The 27,999-nt window shown below is 41.4% G+C and overlaps 2 protein-coding genes across 2 annotated transcripts; one reads left to right on the top strand and one right to left on the bottom strand.

Moving 5' to 3' along the window:
• Positions 1-467: 467 nt before the first annotated feature.
• tsc1a (TSC complex subunit 1a) lies at positions 468-15,824 on the bottom strand. The gene is made up of 22 exons (XM_084727769.1): positions 15,674-15,824; positions 14,108-14,225; positions 13,875-13,978; positions 13,546-13,698; positions 11,905-12,049; positions 11,483-11,637; positions 9,807-9,880; positions 9,492-9,682; positions 9,221-9,294; positions 8,685-8,796; positions 8,519-8,613; positions 8,328-8,424; positions 7,979-8,247; positions 7,471-7,622; positions 6,877-6,947; positions 4,912-5,078; positions 3,960-4,142; positions 3,632-3,742; positions 3,248-3,370; positions 2,008-2,195; positions 1,212-1,367; positions 468-1,130 (listed from the first exon to the last, which is right to left on the bottom strand). The coding sequence occupies exons 2-22, from the start codon at positions 14,217-14,219 to the stop codon at positions 623-625; spliced, it is 3,240 nt and encodes a 1,079-aa protein (XP_084583895.1). The 5' UTR covers positions 14,220-14,225; positions 15,674-15,824; the 3' UTR covers positions 468-622.
• Positions 15,825-17,269: 1,445 nt separating this feature from the next.
• LOC146319742 (bile salt-activated lipase-like) lies at positions 17,270-27,421 on the top strand. The gene is made up of 12 exons (XM_084727771.1): positions 17,270-17,382; positions 18,540-18,687; positions 19,765-19,884; positions 21,045-21,242; positions 23,075-23,205; positions 23,320-23,427; positions 23,528-23,651; positions 23,963-24,146; positions 24,858-25,061; positions 25,616-25,813; positions 26,327-26,434; positions 27,076-27,421. Exons 1-12 carry the CDS (start codon positions 17,329-17,331, stop codon positions 27,167-27,169), a joined length of 1,671 nt encoding a protein of 556 aa, XP_084583897.1. The 5' UTR covers positions 17,270-17,328; the 3' UTR covers positions 27,170-27,421.
• Positions 27,422-27,999: the final 578 nt, after the last annotated feature.

Genomic DNA, 27,999 nt, shown 5'->3' on the forward strand with positions numbered 1-27,999 from the left:
CTTCTTTCTTTTTTGTCAAACTAACTTATATTAAGCTGAAGAAACTCTTGGCTAAAAAAATGTTAGCTTATGAGCTAATTGTAGCATCATTAATGATAAAAGTTCATTAAAAGCTTGCTGTTGTCTACATGGAGGAAGGAATCTCTGTTGTATTTTGTCTAATTTGATATTTAGCTGCTCTACTGGAGCAATAACTCAGACTGAATTTCTCAAATGAAGCTTGTAGCATGGTTAGCTCAGCAGTTAGCTGTTTGCAGCTCCAGTTGCTCAACACTGCATCACAAAGTGTCAAGAAGCACAAATTAATTTCACTTAGTTTTGAGTAAATGTTTGTAGTTATTTTCTTGCTCTTTACAGCAGGTTTTGGACGATGCTGCTGTGTATTAACAGAAATCATTATTTTTCATATTAATGGTGACTGAAGGTTCTGATGTGTTAAAGGGACAAAGTCTGACAGACAGACGGTGGTTTCCTGTCTGATGGCAGCAGGTTGACCGTGTTTACTGTGATACAACCACACTTCAAACACTCTGAACTGTCTCTTTAATACAAAGATCAGATGGTGATTGGCTGTCAGCATGGTTAGCCAGTTAGCATTAGCCAGCTAGTCTCCGTTCCTCCGTCAGTACTCGGGCATCGTCTCGTCATAGTCCATGATGCTCAGCTCGTGTCTCCTCTGGCGGACGACGAGCGTCAGGTCAGCAGGGGGCACTGCAGCTCCAGGAACAGAGAGGATGCTGGGAGCTGAGGCGTGGCTCGGAGGCTCCGTCTGAGGACTTCCTGCGAGGAGCGTGGCCTCCTCCGCCTCCTGACCCAGAGGAGGGCTCTCTGGCTGCTCATCATCCTCCTCTTCCTCTGGCTCCTCCCCTTCCTTCGGCTCCTCCTCCTCCTGGCTGTGATTGGTTGGTCTGAACAGCTGCCGCGCTCGCTGCTCCAGGAAGGAGCCGACGGCCAGGGGGGAGTCGATGGGCGAGAGGGAGATTGGGGAGGATGAGCAGGAGGGGAGGTGCAGGGGGGAGGTGGAGAGCGCGTCCACACCGCCGTTTATTATCCCCACAGAAGAAGAAGAGGAGGGGCGGGGCATCACGCTGCCCTGAGGAGCTGGTAGAGAGACACTGCCACTGTTTGACCTGAGAGAGAGAGAAAGAGATGATATCATCACATTGTGATTGGTTCAGAAAGCTGTGACATCATCGGTGAGAGAGGTGTACCTGCTGCAGACGTCCTGAGGGCGGCTGTGTGTGTGTGTGTCGGCCGTGTGTGTGTCCAGTTGGATCTGACTGTACAGGTGAAGCATCTCAGTCTGAAGAGTCTGAGTGAGTCTCTTCAGAGCGACACAGCGACTGTCACAGGCCGACAGCTCACACCTGAAACACACAAAAATTTTGACTTTCTATTTTGTGGCTCTTGTGGAGAAAACGCCACGGCTTTTGTCCACAGGAGGTGAGAACATCGACAAAATATCACAATTCCTTGTAAACACTTTAAGTCTTGAAAAATAATAAAAGAAGCAGGCCTTAAAATCACAGTTGTGTTCAATCTTATCTCAGACCTCCCATATTAACTTCCTAACTAGAGCTTTGAACTTGACCCATTAGGCCTGTATCCATGACAACGGCTGTCTCCCCTCACTTGTCTAGCTACAGTTTGTTACTCCAAGCAACATGTGAGTTCAGATACCTGATCCCACAAGTGCTTTTACACACTAGTGGTGGGTGGTGACATCACTGGTGCCTCGCCTCGCCCACGACAGATTTTACCCCACCGTCATTAGCGTGCTAAACGTTTTAGCATATTAAAATTAGCCTGTCCCGCTTTACTGTGGCAGGTATCAGACGACGCACTGGAGATCAATATTCTTCATGAAGATGAGACATTTTGTACGTGAACAGAAGTAAGACATTTATATTAATGAGCTTTAGAATGAACAGAACCTGCAGCTGCTGAGTTGATCAGCTGTGTGCTTCACTGACACATTTCACACACTTCCTGTTTCTGGACTCTGACCTGCTCTGGGCCTTGGTGTCCTCCAGGAGTTTCTTCTGATCCTGGATCAGCTGGTCCTTCTTGGTCAGCTGGTTCTCCAGCTCTGCTATCCTGTGATTGGCTGCTTCCAGCTTCTGTCTCTGCTGGACGTCGCTGTCCTTCAGACGCTGGTACTCCTTACTCACACTGCACTGCAGCATGGACGCCTCCTGAACAGCACACACACACACACACACACACACACACACACACACAGACACACACACACACACACACACACACACACACACAGACACACACACACACACACACACACACACACACACACACACATACACACACACACACACACACACACACACATACACACACATACAGACACACACACACACACACACACACACACACACACACACACACACACACACACACACATACACACACACACACACACACACACACACACACACACACACACAGACACACACACACACACACACACACACACACACACACACACACACATACACACACACACACACACATACACACACACACACACACACACACACACACACACACACACACATACACACACACACACATACAACAAATCCAGGTCTGGAACAGTGTGGTCCCTGAACGCCACATGCTGTTGTTTTTAAGTTGGTGGTGTGACAGTGTGTCAGCTTGTTGTGGATCGATCTGTTGTTCATCAGATAATAATCAGATCATTGAAAAGTTTGATTAAAATGACAAAACAATTGGTTTAGGCTTGATGAGATTCACTGAAACGTTCAGTATAATCTGACGACTGGAACGACTGAATCATTGACAGTTTTTGTGACCTAAAACTGGACTGAAGTTTTTTTTTTATTTACTGAAATAGGACTAAAAATGCTCAACCTTTTAGTCAACTAAAACTGGACTGAAGAAACAGAGTGAGGCTGACTAAATATGACAGAAACAAGGACAGACCTACTTAACTCAACTTCAGCTGGTGTTAAATGCAGAAAATCCAAATTCATTCTATTTTCAAATCTCAGTTTGTATTATAATTTGTTTACTTTTTCTCTGATCAGTAAAATTTAGAAAATGTACCAGTGCTTTTATTTTTCTTATATAGATATACATTTGACACTAAGATTAAATAAAATATAGTTGAACATGAACTATTTTGTGTGTGTGTGTGTGTGTGTGTGTGTGTGTGTGTGTGCGTGTGCGTGTGCGTGTGTGCGTTTGTGTGTGTGTGTGTGCTCACGGTCCACTGGTGTGTCTCTCCTCCCTCCAGCTGTTCAGTCAGTCCTCTGTTTGTCTCTCTGAGCAGGACGAGCTGCTGGTTCAACAGGAACATCTGCTGCTGCAGCTGCTCACTGCTGCACAGCTGAACACACACACACACACACACACACACACACACACGAGAACACACACAAGAACACTAAAGAACACTAAAGAACACTAAAGAACAATAAAGAACACTTAAACCTGCAGAGGCAGTGAGATTAATTACCCTTAACAGGGTTAATGAACTCGTCTGAGGACCTGAATGTAACACATGTTCATTTATATGTTTGAGTCTCTGCAGGTTTAAATAAAGTAAGAAAATAAAAATAAAATAAATACTTCCATCAGCTCGCCTCACCTTGAGTGACAACTGGGTCAGCTGATGCTCTGCATTATAAGCCTTGTTATTGGCTTTCTGAAGCTCCGCCTCCAGATCCTTCAACCTGCTCTGACACTCCTGAAGCTCGCTCTGAAACAGCCAATCACAACACAGGAAGTTTTAAAACAGCCAATCACAACACAGGAAGTTTTAAAAAAGCCAATCACAACATGGGTTGTTCTCAAAGAGCCAATTACAGCACAGGAATAATACGGCTCTTTATGCGATGATGTGTTGTTGTTTGTTGGTGTGTGTTTGTGTGTGTGTGTGTGTGTGTGTGTGTGTGTGTGTGTGTGTGTGTCATCACCTTCAGTCTCTGGTTGTCTCTCTGCTCCTCCTGGTGTTGCAGCAGCAGTTGTTGGATGTGTGTGTGCAGCTGTGTGGTGTGTGTGTGTGTGTCCTGCTGCAGCTGTGTGTATCGTCTCTGTTCTTCCTCCAGACTCGTCTTCAGAGAGCGAATCTCTTCGTCTTGAGCGCTCAGCTGACCCTTCTGAAACAAACATACACACACACATCATAACCATCAGAGGAAAGTTCAGAGGTCACCACAGTCAGCAGGAGGCGTCTGTCCTGTCCTGTCTCTGGACTGAACTGCTGGACAGACTGACAGCTGCTGGTGTCCAAAGACCTCGTCACCATCTCACTGATGCGTTTAATGACCCTTCATCTGTTCTTTATACAACAAATGTTGCTGCAGTTTTCATCAGTTCTCTTCTCCTGCACCACAGAAGGAGGTGATGTTGTGTCCTAATGTCCAAAATGCGCAGACAGGGATGCAATGCAACATGTCTATCGACGACATATTTCTGTGTTAAGAAAAAAACAAACAAACAAAAAAACACAAGAGCTACTTGACAATAACTAAAATAAACACCTCACTGTACTAAAGGTGATGCGATTCTGCAGTGAAGCCTTGTGGGTGTTTTTACGCTGCACATTTAAATGAATTATTAAAATCATGATCCCGTAAGTTAAAAGTGATGCAGTTAAAAAATTCAGTGCCAGTAAATATCAGCAGGTTTAAAATGTAGATGTCAGCTGTATCATCTCCATATTTTGATTATAACATGATGCTGAATGTAAGAAAGCAAACAAACAAAGGGAGGAAGAAAACAAAGAGCAGCGACAGACGGAATAAATGAAAGATTACATAAAAAGAGAAAAACAGGAAGGAAGGGAGGATGACAGAGAGAAGAAAACAAGAATAGCAAGAATGGAAAAGAGAAAAGACGAACGGAGAGAAAAGACAGGTGTGTTACCATGGCGACACTGTGCTCCTCGAGCGCGGTGGCATTGATGACTCTCCGCAGCAGGCGGCGGTTCCTGATGGCGTGTTGTTGTCGTTTGAATCGTTCGTACTGCAGCTGACTGTGGACCAGCAACAGCTGACTCCTCAGAGACTGAAGCTCCTCCCCCTGGGCAGGGCCTAACACACACACACACACACACACACACACACACACACACACACACACACACACACACACACACACAGTACCTGTAACACCTGTGGGGATCACTGATCTCATGTCTGAAGGTGATGCCTTTAAAGCCCTGCAGGAGTCTGGAGTTTACAGTGTTGAAGAGCAGATTTATGACTTTAAAGCTGCTACAGTGAACTTGTATGTTGTGTTGGTTTTGAGGCTCCCTGTGGACCAAAGCGGAAGTGTTTACACTCTAATAACCACAAAATACAAAAAGAAAAACATCAAAAGTAAAATTAAGTCTCCTCCTGCGTTTTTTAAACTGACTGACTGTAACTTTGTGTGTGAAAATGTGAATGGGGGCTGTTTCATTAAGAATAACTTTATAGAAGCAGACTAGCTTCTCCCTTCACAAACACTGGTTGTGACCCACTTATTTGGATCACAAAACAAGGAAATGACTGTAGAGGAAATTCTGCAAATTTAAGATTTATATTTGCAGCACAGCTTTTATAAAACATTAAAACTCAGGACTATAATTGTAATAGTTGAGTTGAGATGTTTCAGTCCTGACACTGCTTTGAGAAAAATGATGAGAGATTAGTCTGGTTAGTCTGGTTAGTGCTCAACCAGTTAGAGAAATCTCACTTCCATTCATGAACATGCTGCTCAGAAAATATGATCTAAAAAATTTGATTTACAAGCAGGTTTATCAGAGTTCCTCCTCTGTATGAGAGCTCTTCAGGACGCCTCATTTTCCTCAGTTTCTCTGGTCCAAATATGAGAACATTTGTAGAGCTGCAACGATTAATCAATCATTGAATTAATTGGCAACTATTTTGCTGATTAATTGTTTTTTGTAAGAAAAAAAGACTAAATTCTCTGATTTCAGTTTCTTAAATGTGAATATTTTCTGGTTTCTTTCCTCTCTGACAGTAAACTAAATATCTTTGAGTTGTGGACAAAACAAGACATTTGAGGACTTTAGGACTTTGATCAACATGTTATAACATTTTATTACATTTTATGGACCAAACAACCAATCGATTAATAAAGAAAATGATCGACAGGATAATCAATAATGAAAATAAAAGTTAGAGGGAATGTTTAAGAAAGAGCTCAGTAGGTCGTGTGGAGCTTAAACAGAATATTTAAATTATATTGTGTCTCGCACTTTCACAATATTTTCTTGAACAAACGTTCTAATTTTATTTGTCAAGAATCTAATCAGCAGATTAACTGATAATGTAAACAACTGTTGGGGGACTTTTGATGGTTTTAATTGAGACAATAAGGATATTTTAGCTGGAAGGTAAAGTATTAGAATATATTGTAAGAATCAGTGTCACTCAGCTGAGAAACGATGCTCACAGTAAACATTTCGATAATGAAGTGTTGAGCTCACAGCTCAGCGACATCTAGTGTCAGATTTACACCAAATTTGGTTGTCAGATGGAAACTCTGTTGGAACTAAAATATGATTTTAAATATTCAAAAATGTTTGACAGAAGAAGAAAAGAACCTGATTTATTAATACTGAATATGTTGAAATTTGAGGAACATAATCGTGAGAAAACATGAAAAATATCTGACATCAGAAATCCGAGGAGTTAATTTGTCATGAAGCCGCACAAAGTCTTCATCAAAGAGAAACGACTCACAAAAACACCAGAATCAACAAGTCAAACCCTCCACATTCATTTCCTTTATCATATCAATAAGGCAATTAATCAATCAATAATCAATTAATGGTGTTAATATTATGAATGTGAGTGTGTCATCAGTGTTAGTTTCAGGTACCTTTGGTTTTCATGCTCTGCTGTTTACCTCCAAAATGACTCCGATCCACCGACTTACTGACTGTTGACAACCTGTGACACACACACACACACACACACACACACACACACACACACACACACACACACACACACACACACACACACACACACACAATCATCATCAGACTGTGATGTACAAACTGTTTTGTTCCTCTAAAGAACAGAAAACTTAAGTGTTGAACGGAAAAAGGAAATTAAATTGGACCCTTTAAACATTTTTATGGCTAAATAAAAAATATGTTTCATTGTAATTTGAGTGAACTGAACCTTTAAGGTCTCGTGTCACGGCTCTGATATGACCTCACACCTACATCACATCTGTTCCTCTCTGCTCTTGTTTTTATTTTCCCCACACAGAACCTCACGTTAGCTACCTGACAGGTGTTAGCTCGCTCCAGCAGACCTGTTCCTGACCAGCAGAGCATCAGGGGGGCGGGGCTAAAACGCCTCATCAGTAAACCATCACATGTAAACTGTCAATAAAAACAATAACACACTGACCACTGCTGTTTCCTCTTTTTTTGGTTACTGGTCTCCATGGTAACAGTCTCACCTCCGGCTGAGGCCTTCGTGGGCGTCGTGACCGTGGATGATCAGCTGGTCCAAAACCTCCAGAGGAGAGACGGAGGTCTGCTCCTCCTCCCTGTCCTCCCTCTCTCCTCCTACTCCCTCCTTCAGCTCTCCTGCTGCTCTGTCCAGCGCCTCCTACAGGCCATGACAGGAACAACATCAAAGAATTAATACAAAGAAAGGACTGATCAATAGCAGCCTGCACCTTCTGGGCTCAAACTAACAATTATTTTTACTACATTAAGTAATTTAGCAGAACTTTACTGTCAGATTTCAGACTGAAACAAAGAAAACTGAGATGGTTTGAGCATTTTTGAAGCTTTAGAACATTCAGTACAGATAATCTAGTTGTTTTTTGGCATTTATGCAACATTTTTAAACATTTACTAGAACAAATAAAAATTTATTTGTTGAGAAACTAATTGGCAGAATAATCTGTTGAAGGAGGGTTTATGGTTTTAAGTTAGTCAGCTAACACGATGTTATTTTACCTGCGTCTTCTTCCCGATGAAGAGCGTGGCGGCGCGGGGCAGAGCGAGCTCAAACAGAGGTTCGTATGAAGGGGCGGGGCTTTGCTCTATGTGGGCGAAGCCTCCCTCTTCCGTTGAGGGGTGAGGGGGTGTGAAGCAGAGTGAGATGGAGCAGGGGGGAGAGCGGAGGGCTGAACCTGACGATGCCTCATCACGACTGGGAGTGGAGGTGAGGAGGAGGGGCTGAGAGGAGGAGGAGGAGGAGGAGGAAGGCTGCTGGGACCCGACGTCTGCAGAGACACAAAGGGTCAGCGGTCAAAGGTTACAACCACGACCTCCAGAAACCTAAATCTGATCAGCTGATCTTCACCTTCACTGTTGTTGTTGATGACATCACTCTGGCCCCTCCCCTCCTTCTCTGTGATTGGCTGAAAGGACGACCCCACCGGCTCTGTGAGCATCTTCACCTGTGAGGACGACAGAGAGACTCTTTCACAATAAAAGTCTTCCTGTGTAGAGAACAGAGCTGAACGTCCAGCTGCAGTCGTGTTCTGATCTCACCTGGTTCATGTTGTTGTCAGCGGTAAGACCGCCATTTTGGTTCTCGTCAGTCAGCGGGGTCGCCGGGACGGTGGCTGAGGAGGGACATTTCACACCTGGAGTGAAGTGTAAAAGAGTTATTGATCAGGAGTGCCACAGGTTACCGACGTGTCTCGTAGTGTCTCACCTGAGATGGAGGTGGTCCTGCTCAGTGGGTGGGAGGAGCCTGTAGCAGTAGGTTCAGGAGGAGGCGTGGACAAACCACACTGAGAGGAGGGGCTCCACGTGACATCATCAGCCTGCACACAGACACAGGTTTGTTTCAACCATTTACTGGCTGTATGGAGTCATGTGACCAAACTGTTGCCTGTTAAATTTGCCGGTTGTAAAAAAAAAAAAACCCCAGATGTCTGACGTACCGATTCAGAAAATATCTCCGATATGTACGGCCTACAGTTTCCCACAATGCAAAGTGCTAGGATGGACTTATTTTTTCAATTTCGTTTTGTATTTAATTCATATTAACAGCAGTACAAACAAACAAATGGACAACAGAAAGCGAAAATGACAAAAACAAAAATGCATTTACATTTTACATGATGACAGAATTCATGTCACATGCAACAAATAACGTAAAGGACAATGTACAGAGAGCAGGTCGCTGTCGTGAAATAAATCCTGACAGGATGACGCAGCAGACTGAATCATCGTGTGCAGCCCTACCTGTATGTAGGAGCTGTTGAGTGTCAGCTGATTCAGACTCAGGTGTCCAGATGTTGGAGGGCAGAATGAACTTCCTGTCAAATATCACATGAGATATCCATTAATTAAAAAAAAAACAAAAACTCAACACCAGAATCTCACTAAAAATAATCAAAACTATACATCCAAATAAACACAAGCACATCACATGTCATCACACATCAACAGAAAGAAAAAGATGAAGCTCTAAAATCTGTGTTAACATATTCTGCTCCATGATGCATTCACTGACCTGAGCTGGTGATGGTGTCCGAGGTGAAGGGGGAGGACAGAGGGGGGGGTCTGGGTGAGGAGGAGGAGGAGGGTGAGGGAGGAGGGTCTCTGAGGGAGGAGTACACCTCCTCCTCACAGGACGACTCGAGAGGATCCAGAGATACTCTGGAGCACTCGATCATGATGTCATGGACTTCATAACACCTCCACCTGGGAGACACAGGAAGTGTTTTATTTTGAAAGTTCCTGTTGTACACTGAGAGTAGATCCTGTTTATCAGCTTCTTCTTCTATAGGAGCTGGCTCAGGTGTCTGTGTGTTACCTGTGAACTCACCTGGTTGGGTCCAGCTCGTAGTCCTGAGTCCCTGTGACGAGCTCTGGGTGAACCCTGACATGTTCCAGCATCGGCTGACGCACAGACAGAAACACAGACAGAGAGACACTGTTAAAGACTAAAGAGCTGAAGAGAGAGAACTCCAGCTCCCGACTAAGTTTTAGGACAACTGACCCAACAATCTTATCAAATTTTCAGGTGGAATTTGCGACCCACCTGCCAGTTTTGGTGAATTTGGTCTTACAGTTTTTGCTGCATGAACACTTTTAGTGGAGAAAGATATAAAGGAAGAAAGAATAATCAGAACAAAAACAATCGGGGTCCACAGTGAGCGACGCTGATTGGACCACGAATGATTCAAACTGGTAGTCAGGACATAAACCAGGCGAGCCTCGATGTTCAGTCACATTCAAGATCCATTAAAACAGATCAACGATGTGTTGGCTGATCAGTATCGGCTGATATTTGCTTTGTTGACTACAATCATGTTTAACCCAGGAGTGACCTGCTGATGCACTCGACTCTGTGTTTGATTATAACACACTGTGTCGTTCCTTGATTGAATCCACAGGTCGTTCTTCATTGCAGCAAAAAACACTTTATTTCCTTCACGCAATGAACGATGTCCATTTTGTTTCAAAAAGACCAGAACATTCAGCGTACGGCGTGACAAACATTTTAGCGCCGTAGCGGTCAAAAACTCTTTGTCCTTCCGGGTCAAACACCTGACAACAACAGTAACCCTGCTGCCTTTACACCTGAGCATGACGAAAGAACAGCGACACCCCTGTTCAAGACAATGAACTACAAGTGAAACCTTTGAATATTTCACCAACATATTTGGCTCCTACGTCGTTCACCTACGACACACGTTTATCTGTTGTTCCACATCAGTTTTGTGCAGGATAAATGTTGTGTTGTTATTTTCAGTCAGACTCAGACAACAGCTGCTGATTCAGAGAAGAAGAAACTGACTGAACAGTGTGATGAAGGGCTGAATGGCTTTTTTATAACGAAGATTTCTTTGTGTCTTTGCACAAACGAGAAATAAACAACAGAGGCGTCAGTATCAGCTCAGAGTTTCTCATTAACATGAGATCAGCTCCAGACTCTCTGCTGTGCTTCTGCTTCACTTCATGTTATGTGAGGAATGCAGCAGCTGCTGTTTACAGACACTATTTCTGTCTGTCTGTCTGTAACAGAGTCTGACACCAGTACAGACGTGTGAACGGGTCTAATACTGCTGATAGTTAATCAATCACTGATCAATCAGTCATCTATTACACTCTCAACAACACTGTAGATCAAAATACTCACAACGTTCTCATTCAGTTTGTTGTTGATTTCCTCCAAGTTTCCAAACTACAGTTCCCATGATGCTTTGAGGGATGCAAACAGGAAGTATACTGTTGCCATGGAGTCAGTGAGATAGCTGAGAGCTTTGGTTTCTACTGGTCTGTACTAGTCTGCACTGGTCCATACTGGTCTGTACTGGTCTGTACTGGTCTGTACTGTTCTGCAATGGTCCGTGCTGATCTGTACTGGTCTGTACTGGTCTGCAATGGTCCGTGCTGATCTGTACTGGTCCGTACTGATCTGTACTGGTCCGTACTGATCTGTACTGGTCTGTACTGGTCTGCACTGGTCCGTACTGATCTGTACTGGTCTGTACTGACCTTGACAACCTCCTGGAATGTGTCCAGGTTCTCCTTCATGCTGTAGTGCAGTCTGAGGTAGGAGATGAAGTTACAGGGGAACATCCCGTACAGACGGTGGAACAGAGAGTACACACTTGCGTGAAGGTGGACGAGGTGGACCACCGGGACGTGACCTGCAGGGGACAAACAGGCATCCAATCAGAAGAGATAAACAGTCAGTCAGAACAAGGTGGGTCACAGTCACACATGCATGATATAAACACGGTTAATCTTCTCTCATTCACTTCTGGTGCAACACAAATTTTCATCTTTGCTTTGTTGAACTCTGGTGACCTTTGACCCATGTGACCCCTCCCAGCTGGCTCCACCCACATTCAGCACAACAGGACACACGTTTCCCCCCTCGACAGGCTCGCCTACGTTCACATGTGTGACCTCACCGGGGTTTTTGTAGCTCCAGGAGGCGAGGCGTCCGAACACGTCGAAGAAGTCGTAAATGTGTTGTTTCCCAGCCTGAGGGATCATGGGTAACAGAGTGATGAGGACCAGGACCCCAGTGATCAGGACCACGACGTCAGTGTCCGTCTGAGGAGACAAATTCATATGTAAAAAAACAGAAGAATCAAGAGCCACATGATAATTCTCAAAATTAACTCATTATCTTTATATGATCTAATTATTTTTTCTTTGTACACTTTGTTAAACTGAAAAATATTTGAAGAGCCCTTTAAATCATTCTGCAGACAGTTTCACACCAATAACTGATATCTTTCTTTAAAGCAGTCAGCAGTAGTAAACAGGGAGAGATGTACTTCACCTTCTTTAAAGGCAGCGGTTGCACTTGTAGTTTGCTTTAGCGTGTAAATAATTGCATTTGTCAGACAAACGTGAAGTTTATTTTGTGTTTTTTCATTAAACCACTTCAAGCAACTCTGTAGTGAAGAAGATCACTGTCTGCTCAGCGTGTTCACTTTAAAAACTCTGGACCTGCTCTGCATGTTGGACAGCAACGTGTTTCCTCAGATTGTACTGTATGGTACTGGAACCTGGAGGGAGTGACTGGAAAATGTTGGCCCCTTTTCTGTTCGTTCAGTTGAGAATATATGAATCAAATCTGACAAAAAGATCTCCACCCCCTAATTTAACATGTGCATCATGTTTACTTAATGTTTAAAATTTTGATGCAGTGTGAATCGTTTTATCATCGAATCGTAGCCCTCTGAATCGGAATCGAATCAAGTCGTGAGGTACCCGGAGATTCCCTCCCCTAGAACTGATCAACCCTCCTTCTATGATCCTCGTCCACTGAAATAAAACAAACTGTTTTCACAAGTTTCCTGTTAATACTCGGCTTTTTGTCCTGCACTCAATGAATCTTGTCTGGAACTCATCTAAATCTTTAAGTTTTAATAATCCTGACATGTCATGAAGTCATGTCAACTCATACGAATACAGCCTGTGTAAACTTGTGACCAGTGGTTAAATTACCTGAAACCAGTCACATTGTACGTGTGTGTCACAGTGCGCTCTGGTAATTAAACAAACAGCAGTAAACCTCTGAATTTATCCAGTTATTTTATCAATTTTACAGCAAAAATACCCACTTAACTTCACTATGGGGCTTATAGTAATCATCAGATAACGTTTGGTTGTAACAATGGAGGAACTGGATCCAAGTAAATATGTACCAGTCCCAGTCTGAGAGCTTCCTGATCCTGTTCCTGCAGGATCCAGCAAAAAAAATATGTTCTGGCATGTTAGATTAGCATTTAACGTTTTGTTCTGTTGTGTGTATTATCACATCACCTGTGTGAGAATATCACACTACTTCATTACTCTTTCTTTTAATAGATTCAGAATATTCCTGCAAATGCAGTGTTTAAGTCCCAGTTCCTAAATCGTTTTCCTAATTATTCTATAAATAAAAATAAAAAAATACAAACCAAGGCTTCATAATCTACAGACCCACTGAATAAACATGTTTCAAAAACATCCCCGCCTCTAATTTTTTCACAAATTACACACTGGGTATTACTACAGTATTAGTATCAGCAATATTAATACAGTGTCATCATCAGTACCTTGAGGCAGCGCAGCAGCGACGGCAGCAGCGGCGAGCGGCTGATGTGATGAACCCAGGGAGGCTGTTTTCTGATCAGGTGACCCAGCAGGGTCAGAGCAGCCAATCTGGATCCAGGTCTGCTCAGAGACTCATGGAGCTTCTCCAGCAGGGGCTGAGGAAGGGAGACAGAGTCAATAATGTCATCAATAATGATCAATATACTGTGTGATGTCATCATGTTAATAAATCAATTAGTTATTTTTAGTGTGTGTGTGTGTGTGAGAGAGAGAGAGAGAGAGAGAGAGAGAGAGAGAGAGAGAGAGAGAGAGAGAGAGAGAGAGACCTGACCTTGTGATGAGTCTCTCTGATGGAGGACAGGAGGAGAACTGCCTGATAGGAGGATGAGTCCAGGTAATAATCCACCAGCGAGGAGAGAACAGCACCTCCTCTGTCTGACAAGAGAACTACAGGTCACACTGAGGGACTGAACTCAAGTCTACAAGTCCTCCAAACAGATGGAGACAGGCAGGTAGAGACAGACAGGTAGAGACAGACAGGTAGAGACAGGCAGGTGGACTCACCTGTACTCAGCTGCTGGTTGACTGCTGCTCTCACTTGCTCCGCCTCCTGCAGCTCTGAACTGTCCAGTGAGAGGAGGAGCTCACTGATACTCACCTGCTCCCTGGACATCATGAACACCTGGAGACATTTGATTAATCTATTATTAAATCAATCACAATCAGTTTTGATAATTGATTATCCTTTGAGTCATTTTTTTTAAATTAAAAAAATGTCCAAAGTCTCTGATTTCAGCTTTTTAAATGTGATTATTTTCTGGTTTCTTTCCTGCTCTCTGACAGTAAACTGAATATCTTTGGACATTTTATGGATCAAACAACTAATTGATTAATGAGAAAATAATCAACAGATTAATTGATAATGAAAGTGACAGAGAAGTTTGCAAGATTGGGACAGGATTAATGAATCACATAATTAAAATAGAAATGTGAATATTCTGGTGTTTCTGCAGAAAATAACCCGCAGATTCATCAATTATAGAGGATTCAGTTGAGTTCAGAGTCTGTTTGTCTTCAGTCAGAGATGAAAAAAAAATCAAAGGAAAAAAGTAACAACTTCAAAAATTAGTTCTAATCAATTTTATACATTAAAGGCATCCTTTGTCATGTGGACAAACATCTTCCCTAGAATGTGTTTTATTTTTGAAAAAAAATAGTGGTTTGAAAATACAGAAACTGCAAAAAGTTGCAGAGAAACCACCGTAACTTCAGTTACTGTATCTGCAAGAAAATCAAGAACTACTCAATCAACTAATCAACTACTTTTCGACTAGTGATCAATCAAGTAACAATTATTCCACTAATCAATCAGTTGTTTGGTCCATAAACTGTAATAAAATGTTATAAAATGTTGATCAAAGTCCAAATGTCTTGTTTTGTCCACAACTCAAAGATATTCAGTTTACTGTCAGAGAGGAAAGAAACCAGAAAATATTCACATTTAAGAAGCTGAAATCAGAGAATTTGGACTTTTTCATTTAAAAAGAAAAAGAGGAAAAAGAAGGAAGAGATTCAAACCAATTAACCGTTTTTTTAACAGTTGTCAGTTAATGAACTAATTACTGCAACTTTGGTGTATTTTGTATATTTTGATGATAAAACTGCAGAGTCTGAAGACTGAGTCGGAATACAGTAACTGTAACTGTAATGGAGTATTTTACTCTGGTATAACTACCTGTACTACAGCAGTACTGTGTACTTTGAGTGAATTCTGTTATATATATAAAGTCGCTCAGTGATGATGTCACTGCTGTGGAATAATGACATCAATGAAACGTTACAGTTATTTTAAGTTATAGACAAAGTTCAGACTGAAGCTAACAGTTAGCATGATAATTACAACAGCTAAATGCGGGCTGCTAAGCTAACATGCTAACAGCTGAGCTGTCAGTCTGTGTGTTTTGGAGTGTTAGCAGGTGAGCTAATAACTAACAGCTGACAGCGTTATGTTCCCGCCCGCAACGCTTCTGTCCGGTAACTTCCGGTGTCACAAATAAACAGACAAACAGACGGTTTGTAAAAAAATAAACATTCAAACTAAAGTTTGTGAGCGTAGTTTAACTGTGTTACCTTCAGACCTGTTGATCCGAGCAGGGCGCAGCCATATTGAGCAACACTAAGCCCCGCCCACCCTTCTGCTGTCGATCAACGTCAAGAGGGCTTCAGGGCCGCAGGAAAAGATGGGAGAAAAGACAGTCCACAGAGAACACGTGTTCAAGTGTGATATCAGCGTCGCTCTTTCATTCTTCTTCTTCTTCTCCACTAAAAGCGTTTATGCAGCAAAAACTACAAGACAAAAATTCACCAAAATCAGCAGGTGGTTTTCAAATCCATCCACTACTCAGGCAATAAAGAAAAAGAAAGAAAGAAAATTTACGGTTCTGTAATTATCTTGAAAACAGTTTGGTGTAAACTCAAAATTTTACTATTCTTATTTCTTTTACTGTGTCTTATTGCTTTTTCTATGTTTTAGTGTCTTTGCTTGTGTCTTGTTTTACTTCAGCCTTAGTTAACTCCTGTTTGGCCCTCTGCTGTTATTTTTCCTTGGTATCCTGCTCTTGTGCTCTTTTACTTTGTCTATCAAAGCACTTTGTAAACTCTGTTTTTAAAGGTGCTATATGAATAAAGTTATTATTATTATTATTATTATTATTATTATTATTATTATTATTATTATTATTATTATTATTATTATTTGCATCTTTTCTCAATGAATCTTCTGCTGTTTAGGTATTACAGCAGTCTGTCACATACCTGACATACACAAACGCTGTTCACATTCATCACCAAATCAATGAAACGTCAAGAAATTAAATCATTTTAGGATGAAAGTGGAGTGAACATGGCATCTGTTTCTTTCATTTAAAGATGAAACTTTAGATATAAATCTCAGCTGCTGCATAAACTTTTCTCACCAATAAAATCTGGTAAAAACCAGGAGGTTCTCTGGTGCAAAGTCTCTGTGCCAAAATAAAGTAATAAGACACCTGAAGAGATCAGTGTGTGTGTGTGTGTGCGTGTGTGTGTGTGTGTGTGTGTGTGTGCATGTGTGTGAGCAGCAACAGCTGTGTGTGTTCTCAGTCCAATGATAAAAAGAAGTTGAGCAACTGTCACCTTAAACCTTGAAGTCATGGAGTTCTGTAACTGAACAAGAACAAAACAGAACAAACAGAACAACACACTGATGTTTTTCTGCAGAACAAAGAACATGTGATTGCAGAACATCTTCAGGGTGTTAATCTGTATTTATATTTTCACTCTGTTATTAAAGTGAGAGAACATTTCTCACTCATTATTGAGAACTGAGACAAATTTTGATTTTGATTCTTGAGTTCTGCTGCAAAATATATTCAAGCTGTTGTAAAGTTCCAACCCGGTGATTAAATGTTCTATGAAATGTGGACGTCGACTCTGTCAGAGGGAAAATCTGACGCTGTTCTGTTGTTACATTGAAGACACTTTATTACTGCAGTTTCCACCAAACGAGAGAAAACGTAGCTGAGAGGCTGCTGCACGCCTGTTCAGACCAACGTGAGGAAACACATCGATCGATAACAGAAAAACAGACTGAATGTGCCCCAGAACGTTTTATCTAAAATGTTGGACTGCTCCTTTAAAGCTGAGGTGTTGGAGATAAGAGGTTTCCATCAGAGTATAAATACCTGCAGGAGGTCAGTGTGACAGACAGGCAGGTGAGCAGACAGACAGACAGACAGACAGACAGGATGCTGTTGGTGCTTCTGTTCAGCATCTGGTCGAGTTCAGCTTCAGCTGCAAAGGTCAGTTCATTGATTATTAATTATTTATTAGTTATCAGAGTATAAATATGATGTTTTCATTGTGTCATTAAATGTTCAATGTTCAGACTCAAACCATCTCAGCTCTGTCTGACTTCCTGTCTGCTGCTTGTTGGTTCCTTTTTACACTGTAAAACCAAATTATTAAAAACTTAAACTCAGAATTTTCAATTAATAGGAACTTTGAACATCAAGTAATACTTTTAAATTTAAAATCTGTCAGTTCTGTGCTGTAAAAAAGTTGAGAAAATCTATTTCAAGTCAACTGTATTCAACAGATTTCTGATTTTTGATTTAAGCTCAAATTCTCAAAACTCAGTTTTGACATAAACTGAACAAAGTTTTGCCGACGTTTCATCTTTTGTTGAGATAATTCACTTTTCTTCTTAAAAAAATCAATTCTTGTGACTTTTATAAACCACCCCAAATATTGTATATTAAAAATAGTTCACAGTGAGCTATGAACCTGATTTGTCTTTATTTGGATGCCTGAAAATTAAATTAAAAAAATTATTTCAACAAAATATTATTAGCTGCCAAAACTTGTTCAACTTGAGTTCGACTTTTAAACTCAAATCTATTGAATTAAGTTGCCTTGAAATTTTGAGTTTTGTCAACTTTTTTGTTTTTACAGTGTGTTAACTTGGTGTGAATGAAAATATCAATCATTTTAATTTAACTACAACCAAAGAGTAAATCTAACATCACAAGTATATTTAAACTCTGATAATCTAAAGTATTGCTAAATTATTTGGCTTTACATTGTAACTAATAATGTTTTGTTGACATAATTTACTTTTCTTCTTTAGATAAACTTGATTTTTTTTAGTTTTAGAAAATCAACTGCATTTCAAACACTGTAAACTCTTAGAAGTGAAAGTGAATAATGGTTAATAATTCAATATTTTCACTTGCAACTCATTTTCAAGCAGCCAAATAAAAACGAATCAGATTCATAATTCACTGTGAACAATTTTTGAAATACAGAGATTCCAAATTTTTAATATGAAGTATAAAAATATTTCATGTTCAAAGTTCCTATTAATAGAAAATTATGAACTTAAGTTTTACTTTTTGATGATCTGTTACAGTTAATTAATGTGAGAATTTGGTTTTAACCTCTGTGTGTGTGTGTGTAGCTGGGCGTGGTGCAGACAGAGGGGGGGCAGGTGGAGGGACAGAGTCACAGGATGGGGCTCTTCAGGTCCGTCGACGTCTTTCAAGGGATCCCCTTCGCTGACGTTCCTGGAAAGTGGGAGAAACCAAAACCTCACCCTGGATGGAGCGGTAAATCGACTCATCATTAAAGATTAAATTAACACTTATTATTAATGTCTCACCTGGTCACTGTGATGTTCAGGTGTACTCCAGGACACAGTGACATCACTGAAACGCTGCTGCTCACACTGATCTTAAAGGGTCATTCTGGTTTATTGATGTGGTCATGTGACTCGTGCTGTAGGGATTTGGGACGAGCTGTTGGAGCCTCTTCCAGCTTTCAAAGTAAACCTCATGTTCACCTGAATAAGTTTTAACACCTGTCTGTGGGTCTGAAAGTAAACGAGCTGCAGTTGGATCTGCATCACCCTTCATATTCACACGTTCATGTTGTATCCTGTCGGCCTGCAGCTCAGGAGACGAGGACAAACTGAGCGCGACTCAAAGAGACACAACATCAGGATTTATCCTTTAACAAACATCCAATCACAGATCATTGCTGCATAAATCCAGAGATTTAAAATGAAACCCACTGAAATCGCTTGCATCACTTTCACCCTCCTTTCTGATTCCACCTGTGGATATTTAGAATAATCTCTGATGTTGGTCAGGTGCTCCTCACCTGTTTCCTTATTTTTCTTCTGCTCTGTTTTTCTTTTTTTCCACATCAACTTTAATGTCTTTTCTTTTTGACATGAGACACAGTCTGTTTCTCCGGGGACACAACATGCACCTCTTCACTTACTGCAGCTCTAGAAATGATTATTATGAGTCACAGTGTGTCTTTTCTGTCTTCTTCCTCAGACTCAGGCAAATAAAAACTTTCACATCAGTTCACCCCTGCACACTAAAGAAATGCCTGATTCTGCCTGAGTGTAATGTTAGAATGACTTCACCACTTCCTCCATGATACTTTTGTTTGCACTGTTAGCCTAGCTTAGCATAAAGACTGGAAGAAAAAGGAAACCGCTAGCTTCTGTCAGATTCTTCCTGACTCCATACTGACAACATAATCTCAACCAGAGTAAACATGATTTCAAACTGAAGAGTTTATCTCGTTAATAATCTGAATGTTGATGAGAATAAAACAGAACACAAACACATTCATGTTGTTGTTTGTTGTTGTTTGTTGTTTGTTGTTTTCAGGAGTTCTGAAGGCGACTAAATCTCCAGAGCGCTGCCTGCAGGTGACGCTGCTGCAGACAAAAACCCGGGGCAGCGAGAACTGTCTGTATCTGAACATCTTTGTTCCACAGGGACGCAAATGTAGGTAACACACACACACACACACACACACACACACACACACACACACACACACACACACACACACACACACCAGTTAAAATTTATGAAAAGTCATCAAAAAGTTTTTTTTAACTCTTATTTTTTCAGTTTTCTGAGACTTTTGTGCAGCAGTTTTCACCTCTATCCACATTTTTTTAAATAATCTTTTTTAAATTATGTTTTGATAACGCAGGGAAACACTGACAGAAAGACACATAAAATCATGTTATTGATCCTGGACACACATCCCACCTCACTCCTGTAACAGAACAAACAGATAAAATCAACAAAACTAACAAATGAAAAACCAAGTATAGTCATAAATTAATAACTCATAGGCATGTAATATAAGCAATAAAAGAAAAAAACAAAGAACATATAAACAGAGAGTAACATTACATGATACATTTTGTATGTATGTTATACTCAAAAAAGAGGAAGAGAAAGGAAGGAAGAAAAGAAAAAAGGAAGGAAGTGCTGACTAAAGTTAAAATGAAAAAAAATTAATAACATAAATAAACAAATTTCCCTTTTTTATTTGCAGATGTTCTTATATATGCACAAGAGAGAAATTTATATGTAAAAAAGAAAATTAAACAAAATTACAAATAGATGGAAAATTAAAAAAAAAGGGAAGAGGACACATGTAATAACATCTTTATTGTCCAGAACAGGACTGAGAAATAAATCAATATAATATTGGCTCATGATAGATTTAGGATATTATTATATTGTGACATGACATCGGTGTTGTGTTTTCCTGTACTGATGTTATTTTCTGAATTTACCAGAATGTTCCAGCTGTTCTATCATCTGCATTTACCCACTTAGTCATCATATCCACATTTCTGATGATTATTGATCAAATAAAGAAAAGACAAATGAAAGAAAAAGTCCAAATTCTCTGATTTCAGCTTCTTAACTGTGAATAAATGTGAATTCTTTGCTCCTCTCTGACAGTAAACTCAATATCTTTGGGTTGTGGACAAAACAAGACATCCTTGGAGTTTTTGGACATTTTCTTTGGACCAAACAACTAATTGATTAGTGGGAAAATTATTGTTTGGACCTATTTTTCAACTGTCAGACTGTTGCTCTGACTGACTAACAGAAACCCTCTCTGTCTGTCTGTCCGTCAGTGTCGACCAACCTCCCGGTGATGGTGTACCTGTTCGGGGGAGCCTTCCTGTTGGGGGCGTCCAACGACGCGGCGATCCTCGGGGACTCTCTGTACGACGGGAAGGAGATGGCCGACAGAGGCGACGTCATCGTGGTGACGGTGAACTACAGAGTCGGTACGCTGGGATTCCTGAGCACCGGAGATTCACGACTGCCAGGTGTGTGACCACAACAACAACCCTCACTGTCACTATTGATCTGTTATCGATTATTTATCAGTGCACAAAACAACAAAAACACAAAACAGGTCAAGTCAGCTGACACGTGTCCACCTGTTGCAGTTCAGGTCAGTATCTCGGGGTCAGACCAGGACTGAAGTTGTGTTTTGGTGCCTGCTGGTGATTTCCCAGCATGCAGAGCTGCGGTGTGTTTGCTGTCTTATCAGTATTTTGGAAGATAAACTGCCTGTTAGCTCAGCTGCTGAATGTTCCTCCGGCCAGAGGAGATCATGTTCAGGACAGATGACGGGGAGGTGGTTCAGGTGTGGTTTTGATCAGTACCTTGTCCCGTCTCCTCAGTGTGGAGACAAGTAACAGACTTGTGGACCTTTTCCAATGAAGGAACTCTTCAGGGAACCAAGAAAGTTCTCTGCAAATTTAAGAACTTTACCTGCATTTTATTTAAAAGAACCGGAGCCTAACTTTTGTTTTCTGATGTCTGAGGGCTTTTTCACACTTGAAGGTCTAAATCAAGGTGTGAAGGTCCACACGTCGGGCCGCAGGTTCACGTCCACACGTCGGGCCGCAGGTCGACGTCCACACGTCGGGCCGCAGGTCGACGTCCACACGTCGGGCCGCAGGTCGACGTCCACACGTCGGGCCGCAGGTTCACGTCCACACGCCGGGCCGCAGGTCGACGTCCACACGTCGGGCCGCAGGTCGACGTCCACACGTCGGGCCGCAGGTCGACGTCCACACGTCAGCACTGAATGTGGTGACATTGCTTTAGTTTAATGATGATATGTCAGTTTATTGTAGGGCTGGGTATTGTTAAGAACCTCACGATTCGATTCGATTTCGATTTTTTTAGGTTTCGATTCGATTCGATATTGATTTAAATTTTTCAATATCGATTCAGTAAGAAGTAGAAATACACAAATAATTAAGAGTACCTGTTGGCAATTATTAAATATTTATTTTCATGCCCATAACACATGTGGTACGTTACTTCACATCTTTGGGCAATAAAACATCTGAAAATAAAACATTAGCAGCACCATAATAGCTCACTTGTGCATATAAACCTCTGTCTTCACCTCTGCGTACAGCTTCGGGATGGCGACCTCTGTCATGTGTTTTCGTGTTGGTACAGCGTATCGTGGTTCAAGTGTGTGTACCATCTTCTTAAAACCTTCATTTTCCACGACACTGTACGGTCGAAGGTCCTTGCAAATGAAGACGGCAACAGACTCTGTTATCTTCTGTGCGCGGACAGAGCTTGGCGGTAGTTTGCAGACATATTGTTGTTGTTTGGTCGCGTGCAGCCTCCGTCCTTAAAACGCGAATCACACGAAGATGTTGCGCACAGCGCCCCCAATGGCCAGGAGGTGAATCGATTCAGAGGGTTTGCTTAATCGATATTGAATTAGGAGGCGGATAATTTCGATGCATCAATTTTTCGATATTTTTACCCACCCCTAGTTTATTGTGACCCAGACCACATACAAACTGGTTTTACTTTTCTACATCCAAATACCCGTCATCTGTCCCACTTGCCTGATAATAATGTTCAGCCAGTAGTGAGGGGGCAGAGACTGCTGGGAATAAACGACAAAGTAATAGATTTGCGTGTCTCACTTTCCCCTGATTGTCTGAATAACTCACAAGATTTGTCGATAATTAATAACTGATCAAAAGTGTTGTCAGGGACACGTCCCTCCTGTCCCTACACAATTCTACAGCCTTGGTACTTAATGAACAGGGCAACTCGTCTCCTGATGACCTCAGTCACAGACAGGAAACAGTAAACAGGTGTTTCTTTGACCTCTCAGGTAACTATGGCCTGTGGGATCAGCATGCTGCCATCTCCTGGGTCCGCAGGAACATCGAGGCATTCGGAGGAAATCCCGACAACATCACCATCTTCGGCCAATCAGCTGGGGCCGCCAGCGTCAGCTACCAGGTCAGAGATTCAAACGCTGCTGCTGACTTCTTTAAACTTTTGGTTGTTTGGTGTCCTCACAGATATGTGAGAGGCTGAGATTTTCAGGAGGTGTCTGTCTGTTTGTCCTCTCAGATGCTGTCTCCCTACAATAAAGGGTTATTCCGCAGAGCGATCTCTCAGTGTGGTGTGGCTCTCAGTCCCTGGGCTCTGCAGAAGAACCCCATGGCTCTCACCAAGAAGGTCCACAAAACATTTTGCTGTTCTGTCAAATGTAGATGAAAAATAAAAAAGTAAAGTTGGATCAATCTGATTTTTGGGTGTTGTTTTTTTGTTTATGCAGATCGCTCGAAAAGTTGGCTGCTGGAGAAGCAACGAGGACGAGATGATAGCATGTCTGAAGATGAGTGACCCAGTCGGTTTGACCATGGCGGGAAAGATCGATGTGCTGCTGATTCTGGGGAAAGGTCAGAACAGCTAGAACCACCAAAAACATGTCTGCACGAAATGAAACATGACTCATAACTGTCTTCTGCTGTCACTGAGATGTGGACCAGCAGAGGGCAGAAGTTAGACCCCAAACCAACAAACAAGAGAAGCCTTTTACGACTCCATCGACTCACCACATGTTAGAGCTGGTCGTAAGGTGTTGGCGTCTCATTCTTATGGCTCCACTGAACACATAGAGAATGTGGACTTGCAAAGCTAGCTAAGTTACGGTTTGTGAGTGCATGAAGGTGGACAGTTCTCTGTCTCAGTCTGTCTGTCCTCCCTGCAGGTGTGGTCATGGACCTCCTTGAACTCGCTCCGGTGGTCGATGGTGATTTTATCCCTAATGATCCCAGTCAGCTGTTTCACAACGCCGCTCAGTTTGATTACATGGCTGGAGTGAACAGCATGGATGGACACATCTTCGCTGGAGTCGACGTTCCTTCGATCAACATAAGAAATGCCACCTCTGTGTGAGTAATGAAATGAATGTTTACTTATAAAGTACAACCAAAGTTGATCAAAGTGCTGCACAATGAAATATCAGCAGTTAAGAAATATAACATGGTAAACAGCAAGATACCAGCAGAGATAAGTATCATCCCATGCACAAGTAAATAAGTAGAGGAACATATAAAAATATAAAACACAGGAGACATTTTGGGCCACAACAATTCCAAAAGACGGCCCACGAAATCCTGATAAGTTACACACTGAGTGCTTCATGCAAAAGTTAAAAAACAACCAAACACAAATTCTGAAACTGAAAACAACTTCAAAATCTTTGCGGGCTGAAATACCAAAAAGCTATGTAGCTACATAATTAAGTATTAAAGGATTCATTTGACATTTAGTGAAATCATCTGTAGACTAAACATGAAGCTACAGAAAGCAAACATTTAGTTTAGCTTAGCATAAAGACTGGAAATTGGGGAAACACAAAAATCAAAATCCACCTACCTGCAGCTCTGAGGCCGGAGCTCGACTGTGGGCCGCAGAGAGGCCAGATGTTGGCAGCTGGAGTCAGAACAGAGTTGTTGAGTTGATTCTTCTGCATCACAAGTAAAGAACCAGGCGGCTGCATTCAGATTCATTTGTTCTGTGAAGAAAATGACATAAAGAAGTTGTGGCAAAGACACTCTTCTGATGTCCTGATTTTGTAACTCGGTCATGTTCGTCCTCAGGGAGCAGGTGAGGGGTCTGCTGGTCGGTCTGACTAAAGAGAAAGGGAACGCAGCCGTCGACTCAGCCTACAGCGTCTACTCAGCTCACTGGGGTTCAGCTCCAGATCCAGCGGTGGTGAAGAAGACGGTGGCTGACATTGAGACGGACTTCCTGTTCCTGGTTCCCACTCAGATCGCCCTGCAGCTCCATGCCAACAACTCCAGGTCTGCTCTGATTGGTCCAAACACCACGTTTACCATTTGTTAATTTTGCCGTCTTCTTGGCTGCACAGCAGATTTTATAGTTCATGCCAACGTTAACATAGAAGAGCAGCGGTCTGGACTAACCGCTTGTAAAACTCTGTTTGGGACTAGGGACTAATAGCAACTAATGATTATTTTCACTATTGATCTGTCAATTATTAGTTGTCTGATCAATAAAATGCTAGAAAATGGTGACAATTTCAGTCAGTGTTTCTCAGAACTTAAAAAATTAATCAAAACAATTGATTGATTAAACAATCCCATGTTGAAATCAGCAGGAGAGCTAGTTAGCTGTTAGCAGCTAACAGAGCTAACAAAGCTAATGGCTAATGTAGCTAAGTACACAGCAGGACATAGAACATGAACTGCAGTTTAATGTGACATCACAGCTTTACAGCCAATAAAAGTATTAAAGTACTACAGCTGAGTTCAATTTGGAGGTAAAAGTACTCACAGTTCATATTTAAATTGACCAGAATGCATCTCTCTCTCTGCTGCTGTTGTTTGTCCCTTAGGGGAGCCCATACCTACTCTTATCTGTTCAACATGGAGACTCGTATACCAGGATTCCCTCGCTGGGTGGAGGCGGAGCACGCCGAGGACCTGCAGTACCTGTTCGGGAAACCCTTCTCCACCCCGCTGGTCTACTTTCCCCGACACCGAGACCTGTCCAAGTACATGATCGCGTACTGGACCAACTTCGCCAGGACCGGGTAAACTCCCAGTATGCAAGCGCATAAACTGGTTCAAACAGGTTTGAACTGGTTTTAACAAGTGTGAATTGGGTTAAATTGTCTTCAACTAGTTACAAGTAAGTTATCTGAACTGGTTTTGCACTAGTTTGACCAGCTTTTTGCACTGGTCTGAACTGGTTTAATTTGGTTTACACTGGTCTGAACTCCTGAATGGACTGATAAACTGCAGGTTTGAATTCATGTGAACAAGTGTGAACTGGTTTAAAATAGGTACAAACTGGTTTAAAATGGCTTGAACTAGTTATAAGTTATCAGAACTTTTTTTTTTCACTGGTCTAAACTAGTTTGCGCTGGTGGGAACTGGCTTAAATTGGTTTGCACTAGTCTGAATTGGTTTAAACTGGTCTGGACTATTTAAATTGGTTTGAACTGATTTAAACTGGTCTGAATGGATGAATGGGCTGATGGACCGGTGAAAACAGATGTGAACTGGGTTAAACTGGTATAATCTCTCCCTCTCCTCCTGTCCAGTGATCCCAGTAACGGCGAAAGTAAAGTCCCAGTTCCTTGGCCTGCCTTCACCAAATACCACCAACCGTACCTGACCATTAACCACAAGATCACCAAGTCCTCCATCAGGTAACACACTATCATCTACTGTACTCTACTGAGTTCTACTGTGATGTCATCTACTGTGACTCTGTTCTTCCGTTTTCCCAAAAACCTCAATGATCATTTTCAACTTGTTTTATAATCAGTACTTTTATTTAAAATGACTGAAGCACCCTGACTCTTCTGTAGTCCACTGTGTTCTACTAATGCATGCTATTATAATCACAATCTGTTGTCTGTGTAGTACTTCTGCTTCACTGTATTTTTACTGTGTTCTACTGCACTCTACTATATGCTGTTTAAGTCAGCTCTGTTTTGTCTCTACTCTGTTTTGTTTTCTTCTGCCGCTCTGCAAAATCAATGATGCTGTATATTATTATCATACTGCATTTTAAAAAAACAGGTTTGCACTGGTCAAAGGTGGTTTAAACTGGTTTACACTGGTCTGACTTGGGTTAAACTGGTCTGGACCAGTTTAAACTAGTCTGAACAGCATCAGAGTTTTTTTGTACATTTTTTTTCTTAAATTGTTTTCCTCTGCAAAAAATCTATTCTCTTTTATTTATTTATTTAATTTTTATCAATGCTGCTGTATGTCATCATCAAAGTACATTTTATTCTCCACTTTAAATTCTGATCTTGATTCTTCTTTGTCGTCGTCTCTTCAGCTACGACCTGAGATCAGAATACGTCAACTACTGGACCAAAACCTACAGCACCCTGCCGTCAGTCAGGAGGGAGGAAGAAGAAGAAGAAGAATAAGAAGATGGAGGGATGAAGAGAGGAGAGAAGGACAAAAACAGTCCAATCTAAACTGCTGAGAGGCTCCAGTGATGTCTTTTCATTATTAAATTTTCTTCCCTTCAGTTGTAATTTTGAACATTTTAATCACAGTATTGTAATTATTAATGAATTGATTACTGACAGCAGAAAGAGTATTAATCTGAAGAAAAAACAAACCCACAGTCTGTGTTGTCTTCTTCTCTGGTGGAATAAATGAAGCTGATCGCTGCATTCTGAGGCTTTTATTTCTGAGGTGGAGAGTAACTAAGTATATTTACTCTAGTACTGTAGGTATAATTTTAAGGTATCTGCTGTGTGTCTATTTTTTTCTACTGCACTACATTTTTCTCAGCTCGACTGATGAAGGATGTTTGAGACCTGCTTTGGAGGAGAAAATTTTGACATTTCTCTGCTCACATTTACTCTCTGTAGGCCAATATGTGTACATGAATGTTCTCTTGATGTAATCCATTACTTGTTCAGTCCATAAAATATCATAAATTGGTGAAAAATGTTGATCAGTGTCCAAGATGACAGTCCGTGTCGACTGTGTTTTCAGGAAGTTCTGAGTTTAAACCAAATGATCCTTTCCTAAACCTCACAAAGGCCTTTATTTTGAAACTGTAACCGGATGTTGTATATATGAGCAGTGAACAGCTAATCGATTGATTAATCCCGTCACAACCATGTCAGTTGAAAAGTAGGTCCAAAAATATGTCCAAACATGTGAAGCACATGGACAAAAGAGTTTAGACCAGTGTTTTCCTTCTTAACACAATAAAATCTTTAGCTAGCTAGTTTGCTAATGT

Source organism: Lutjanus erythropterus, chromosome 10, assembly GCF_056507025.1.
Source record: "Lutjanus erythropterus isolate fLutEry1 chromosome 10, fLutEry1.hap2, whole genome shotgun sequence".
In the NCBI taxonomy this organism is placed as follows: Eukaryota; Metazoa; Chordata; class Actinopteri; order Lutjaniformes; family Lutjanidae; genus Lutjanus; species Lutjanus erythropterus.

What these genes read in the sequence shown, in the direction of transcription:
- tsc1a (XM_084727769.1), bottom strand. Translation starts at nt 14,219, where the DNA reads ATGATGTCCAGGGAGCAGGTGAGTATCAGTGAGCTCCTCCTCTCACTG. An exon ending in CGCTGCTGCGCTGCCTCAAG is followed by an intron (nt 12,050 to 13,545) that starts GTACTGATGATG and finishes TTGTCTCCTCAG; the next exon opens with ACGGACACTGACGTCGTGGT. An exon ending in TGACCCAGTTGTCACTCAAG is followed by an intron (nt 3,371 to 3,631) that starts GTGAGGCGAGCT and finishes GTGTGTGTTCAG; the next exon opens with CTGTGCAGCAGTGAGCAGCT.
- LOC146319742 (XM_084727771.1), top strand. Translation starts at nt 17,329, where the DNA reads ATGCTGTTGGTGCTTCTGTTCAGCATCTGGTCGAGTTCAGCTTCAGCT. An exon ending in ACCAACTTCGCCAGGACCGG is followed by an intron (nt 25,814 to 26,326) that starts GTAAACTCCCAG and finishes CCTCCTGTCCAG; the next exon opens with TGATCCCAGTAACGGCGAAA. An exon ending in ATCACCAAGTCCTCCATCAG is followed by an intron (nt 26,435 to 27,075) that starts GTAACACACTAT and finishes TCGTCTCTTCAG; the next exon opens with CTACGACCTGAGATCAGAAT.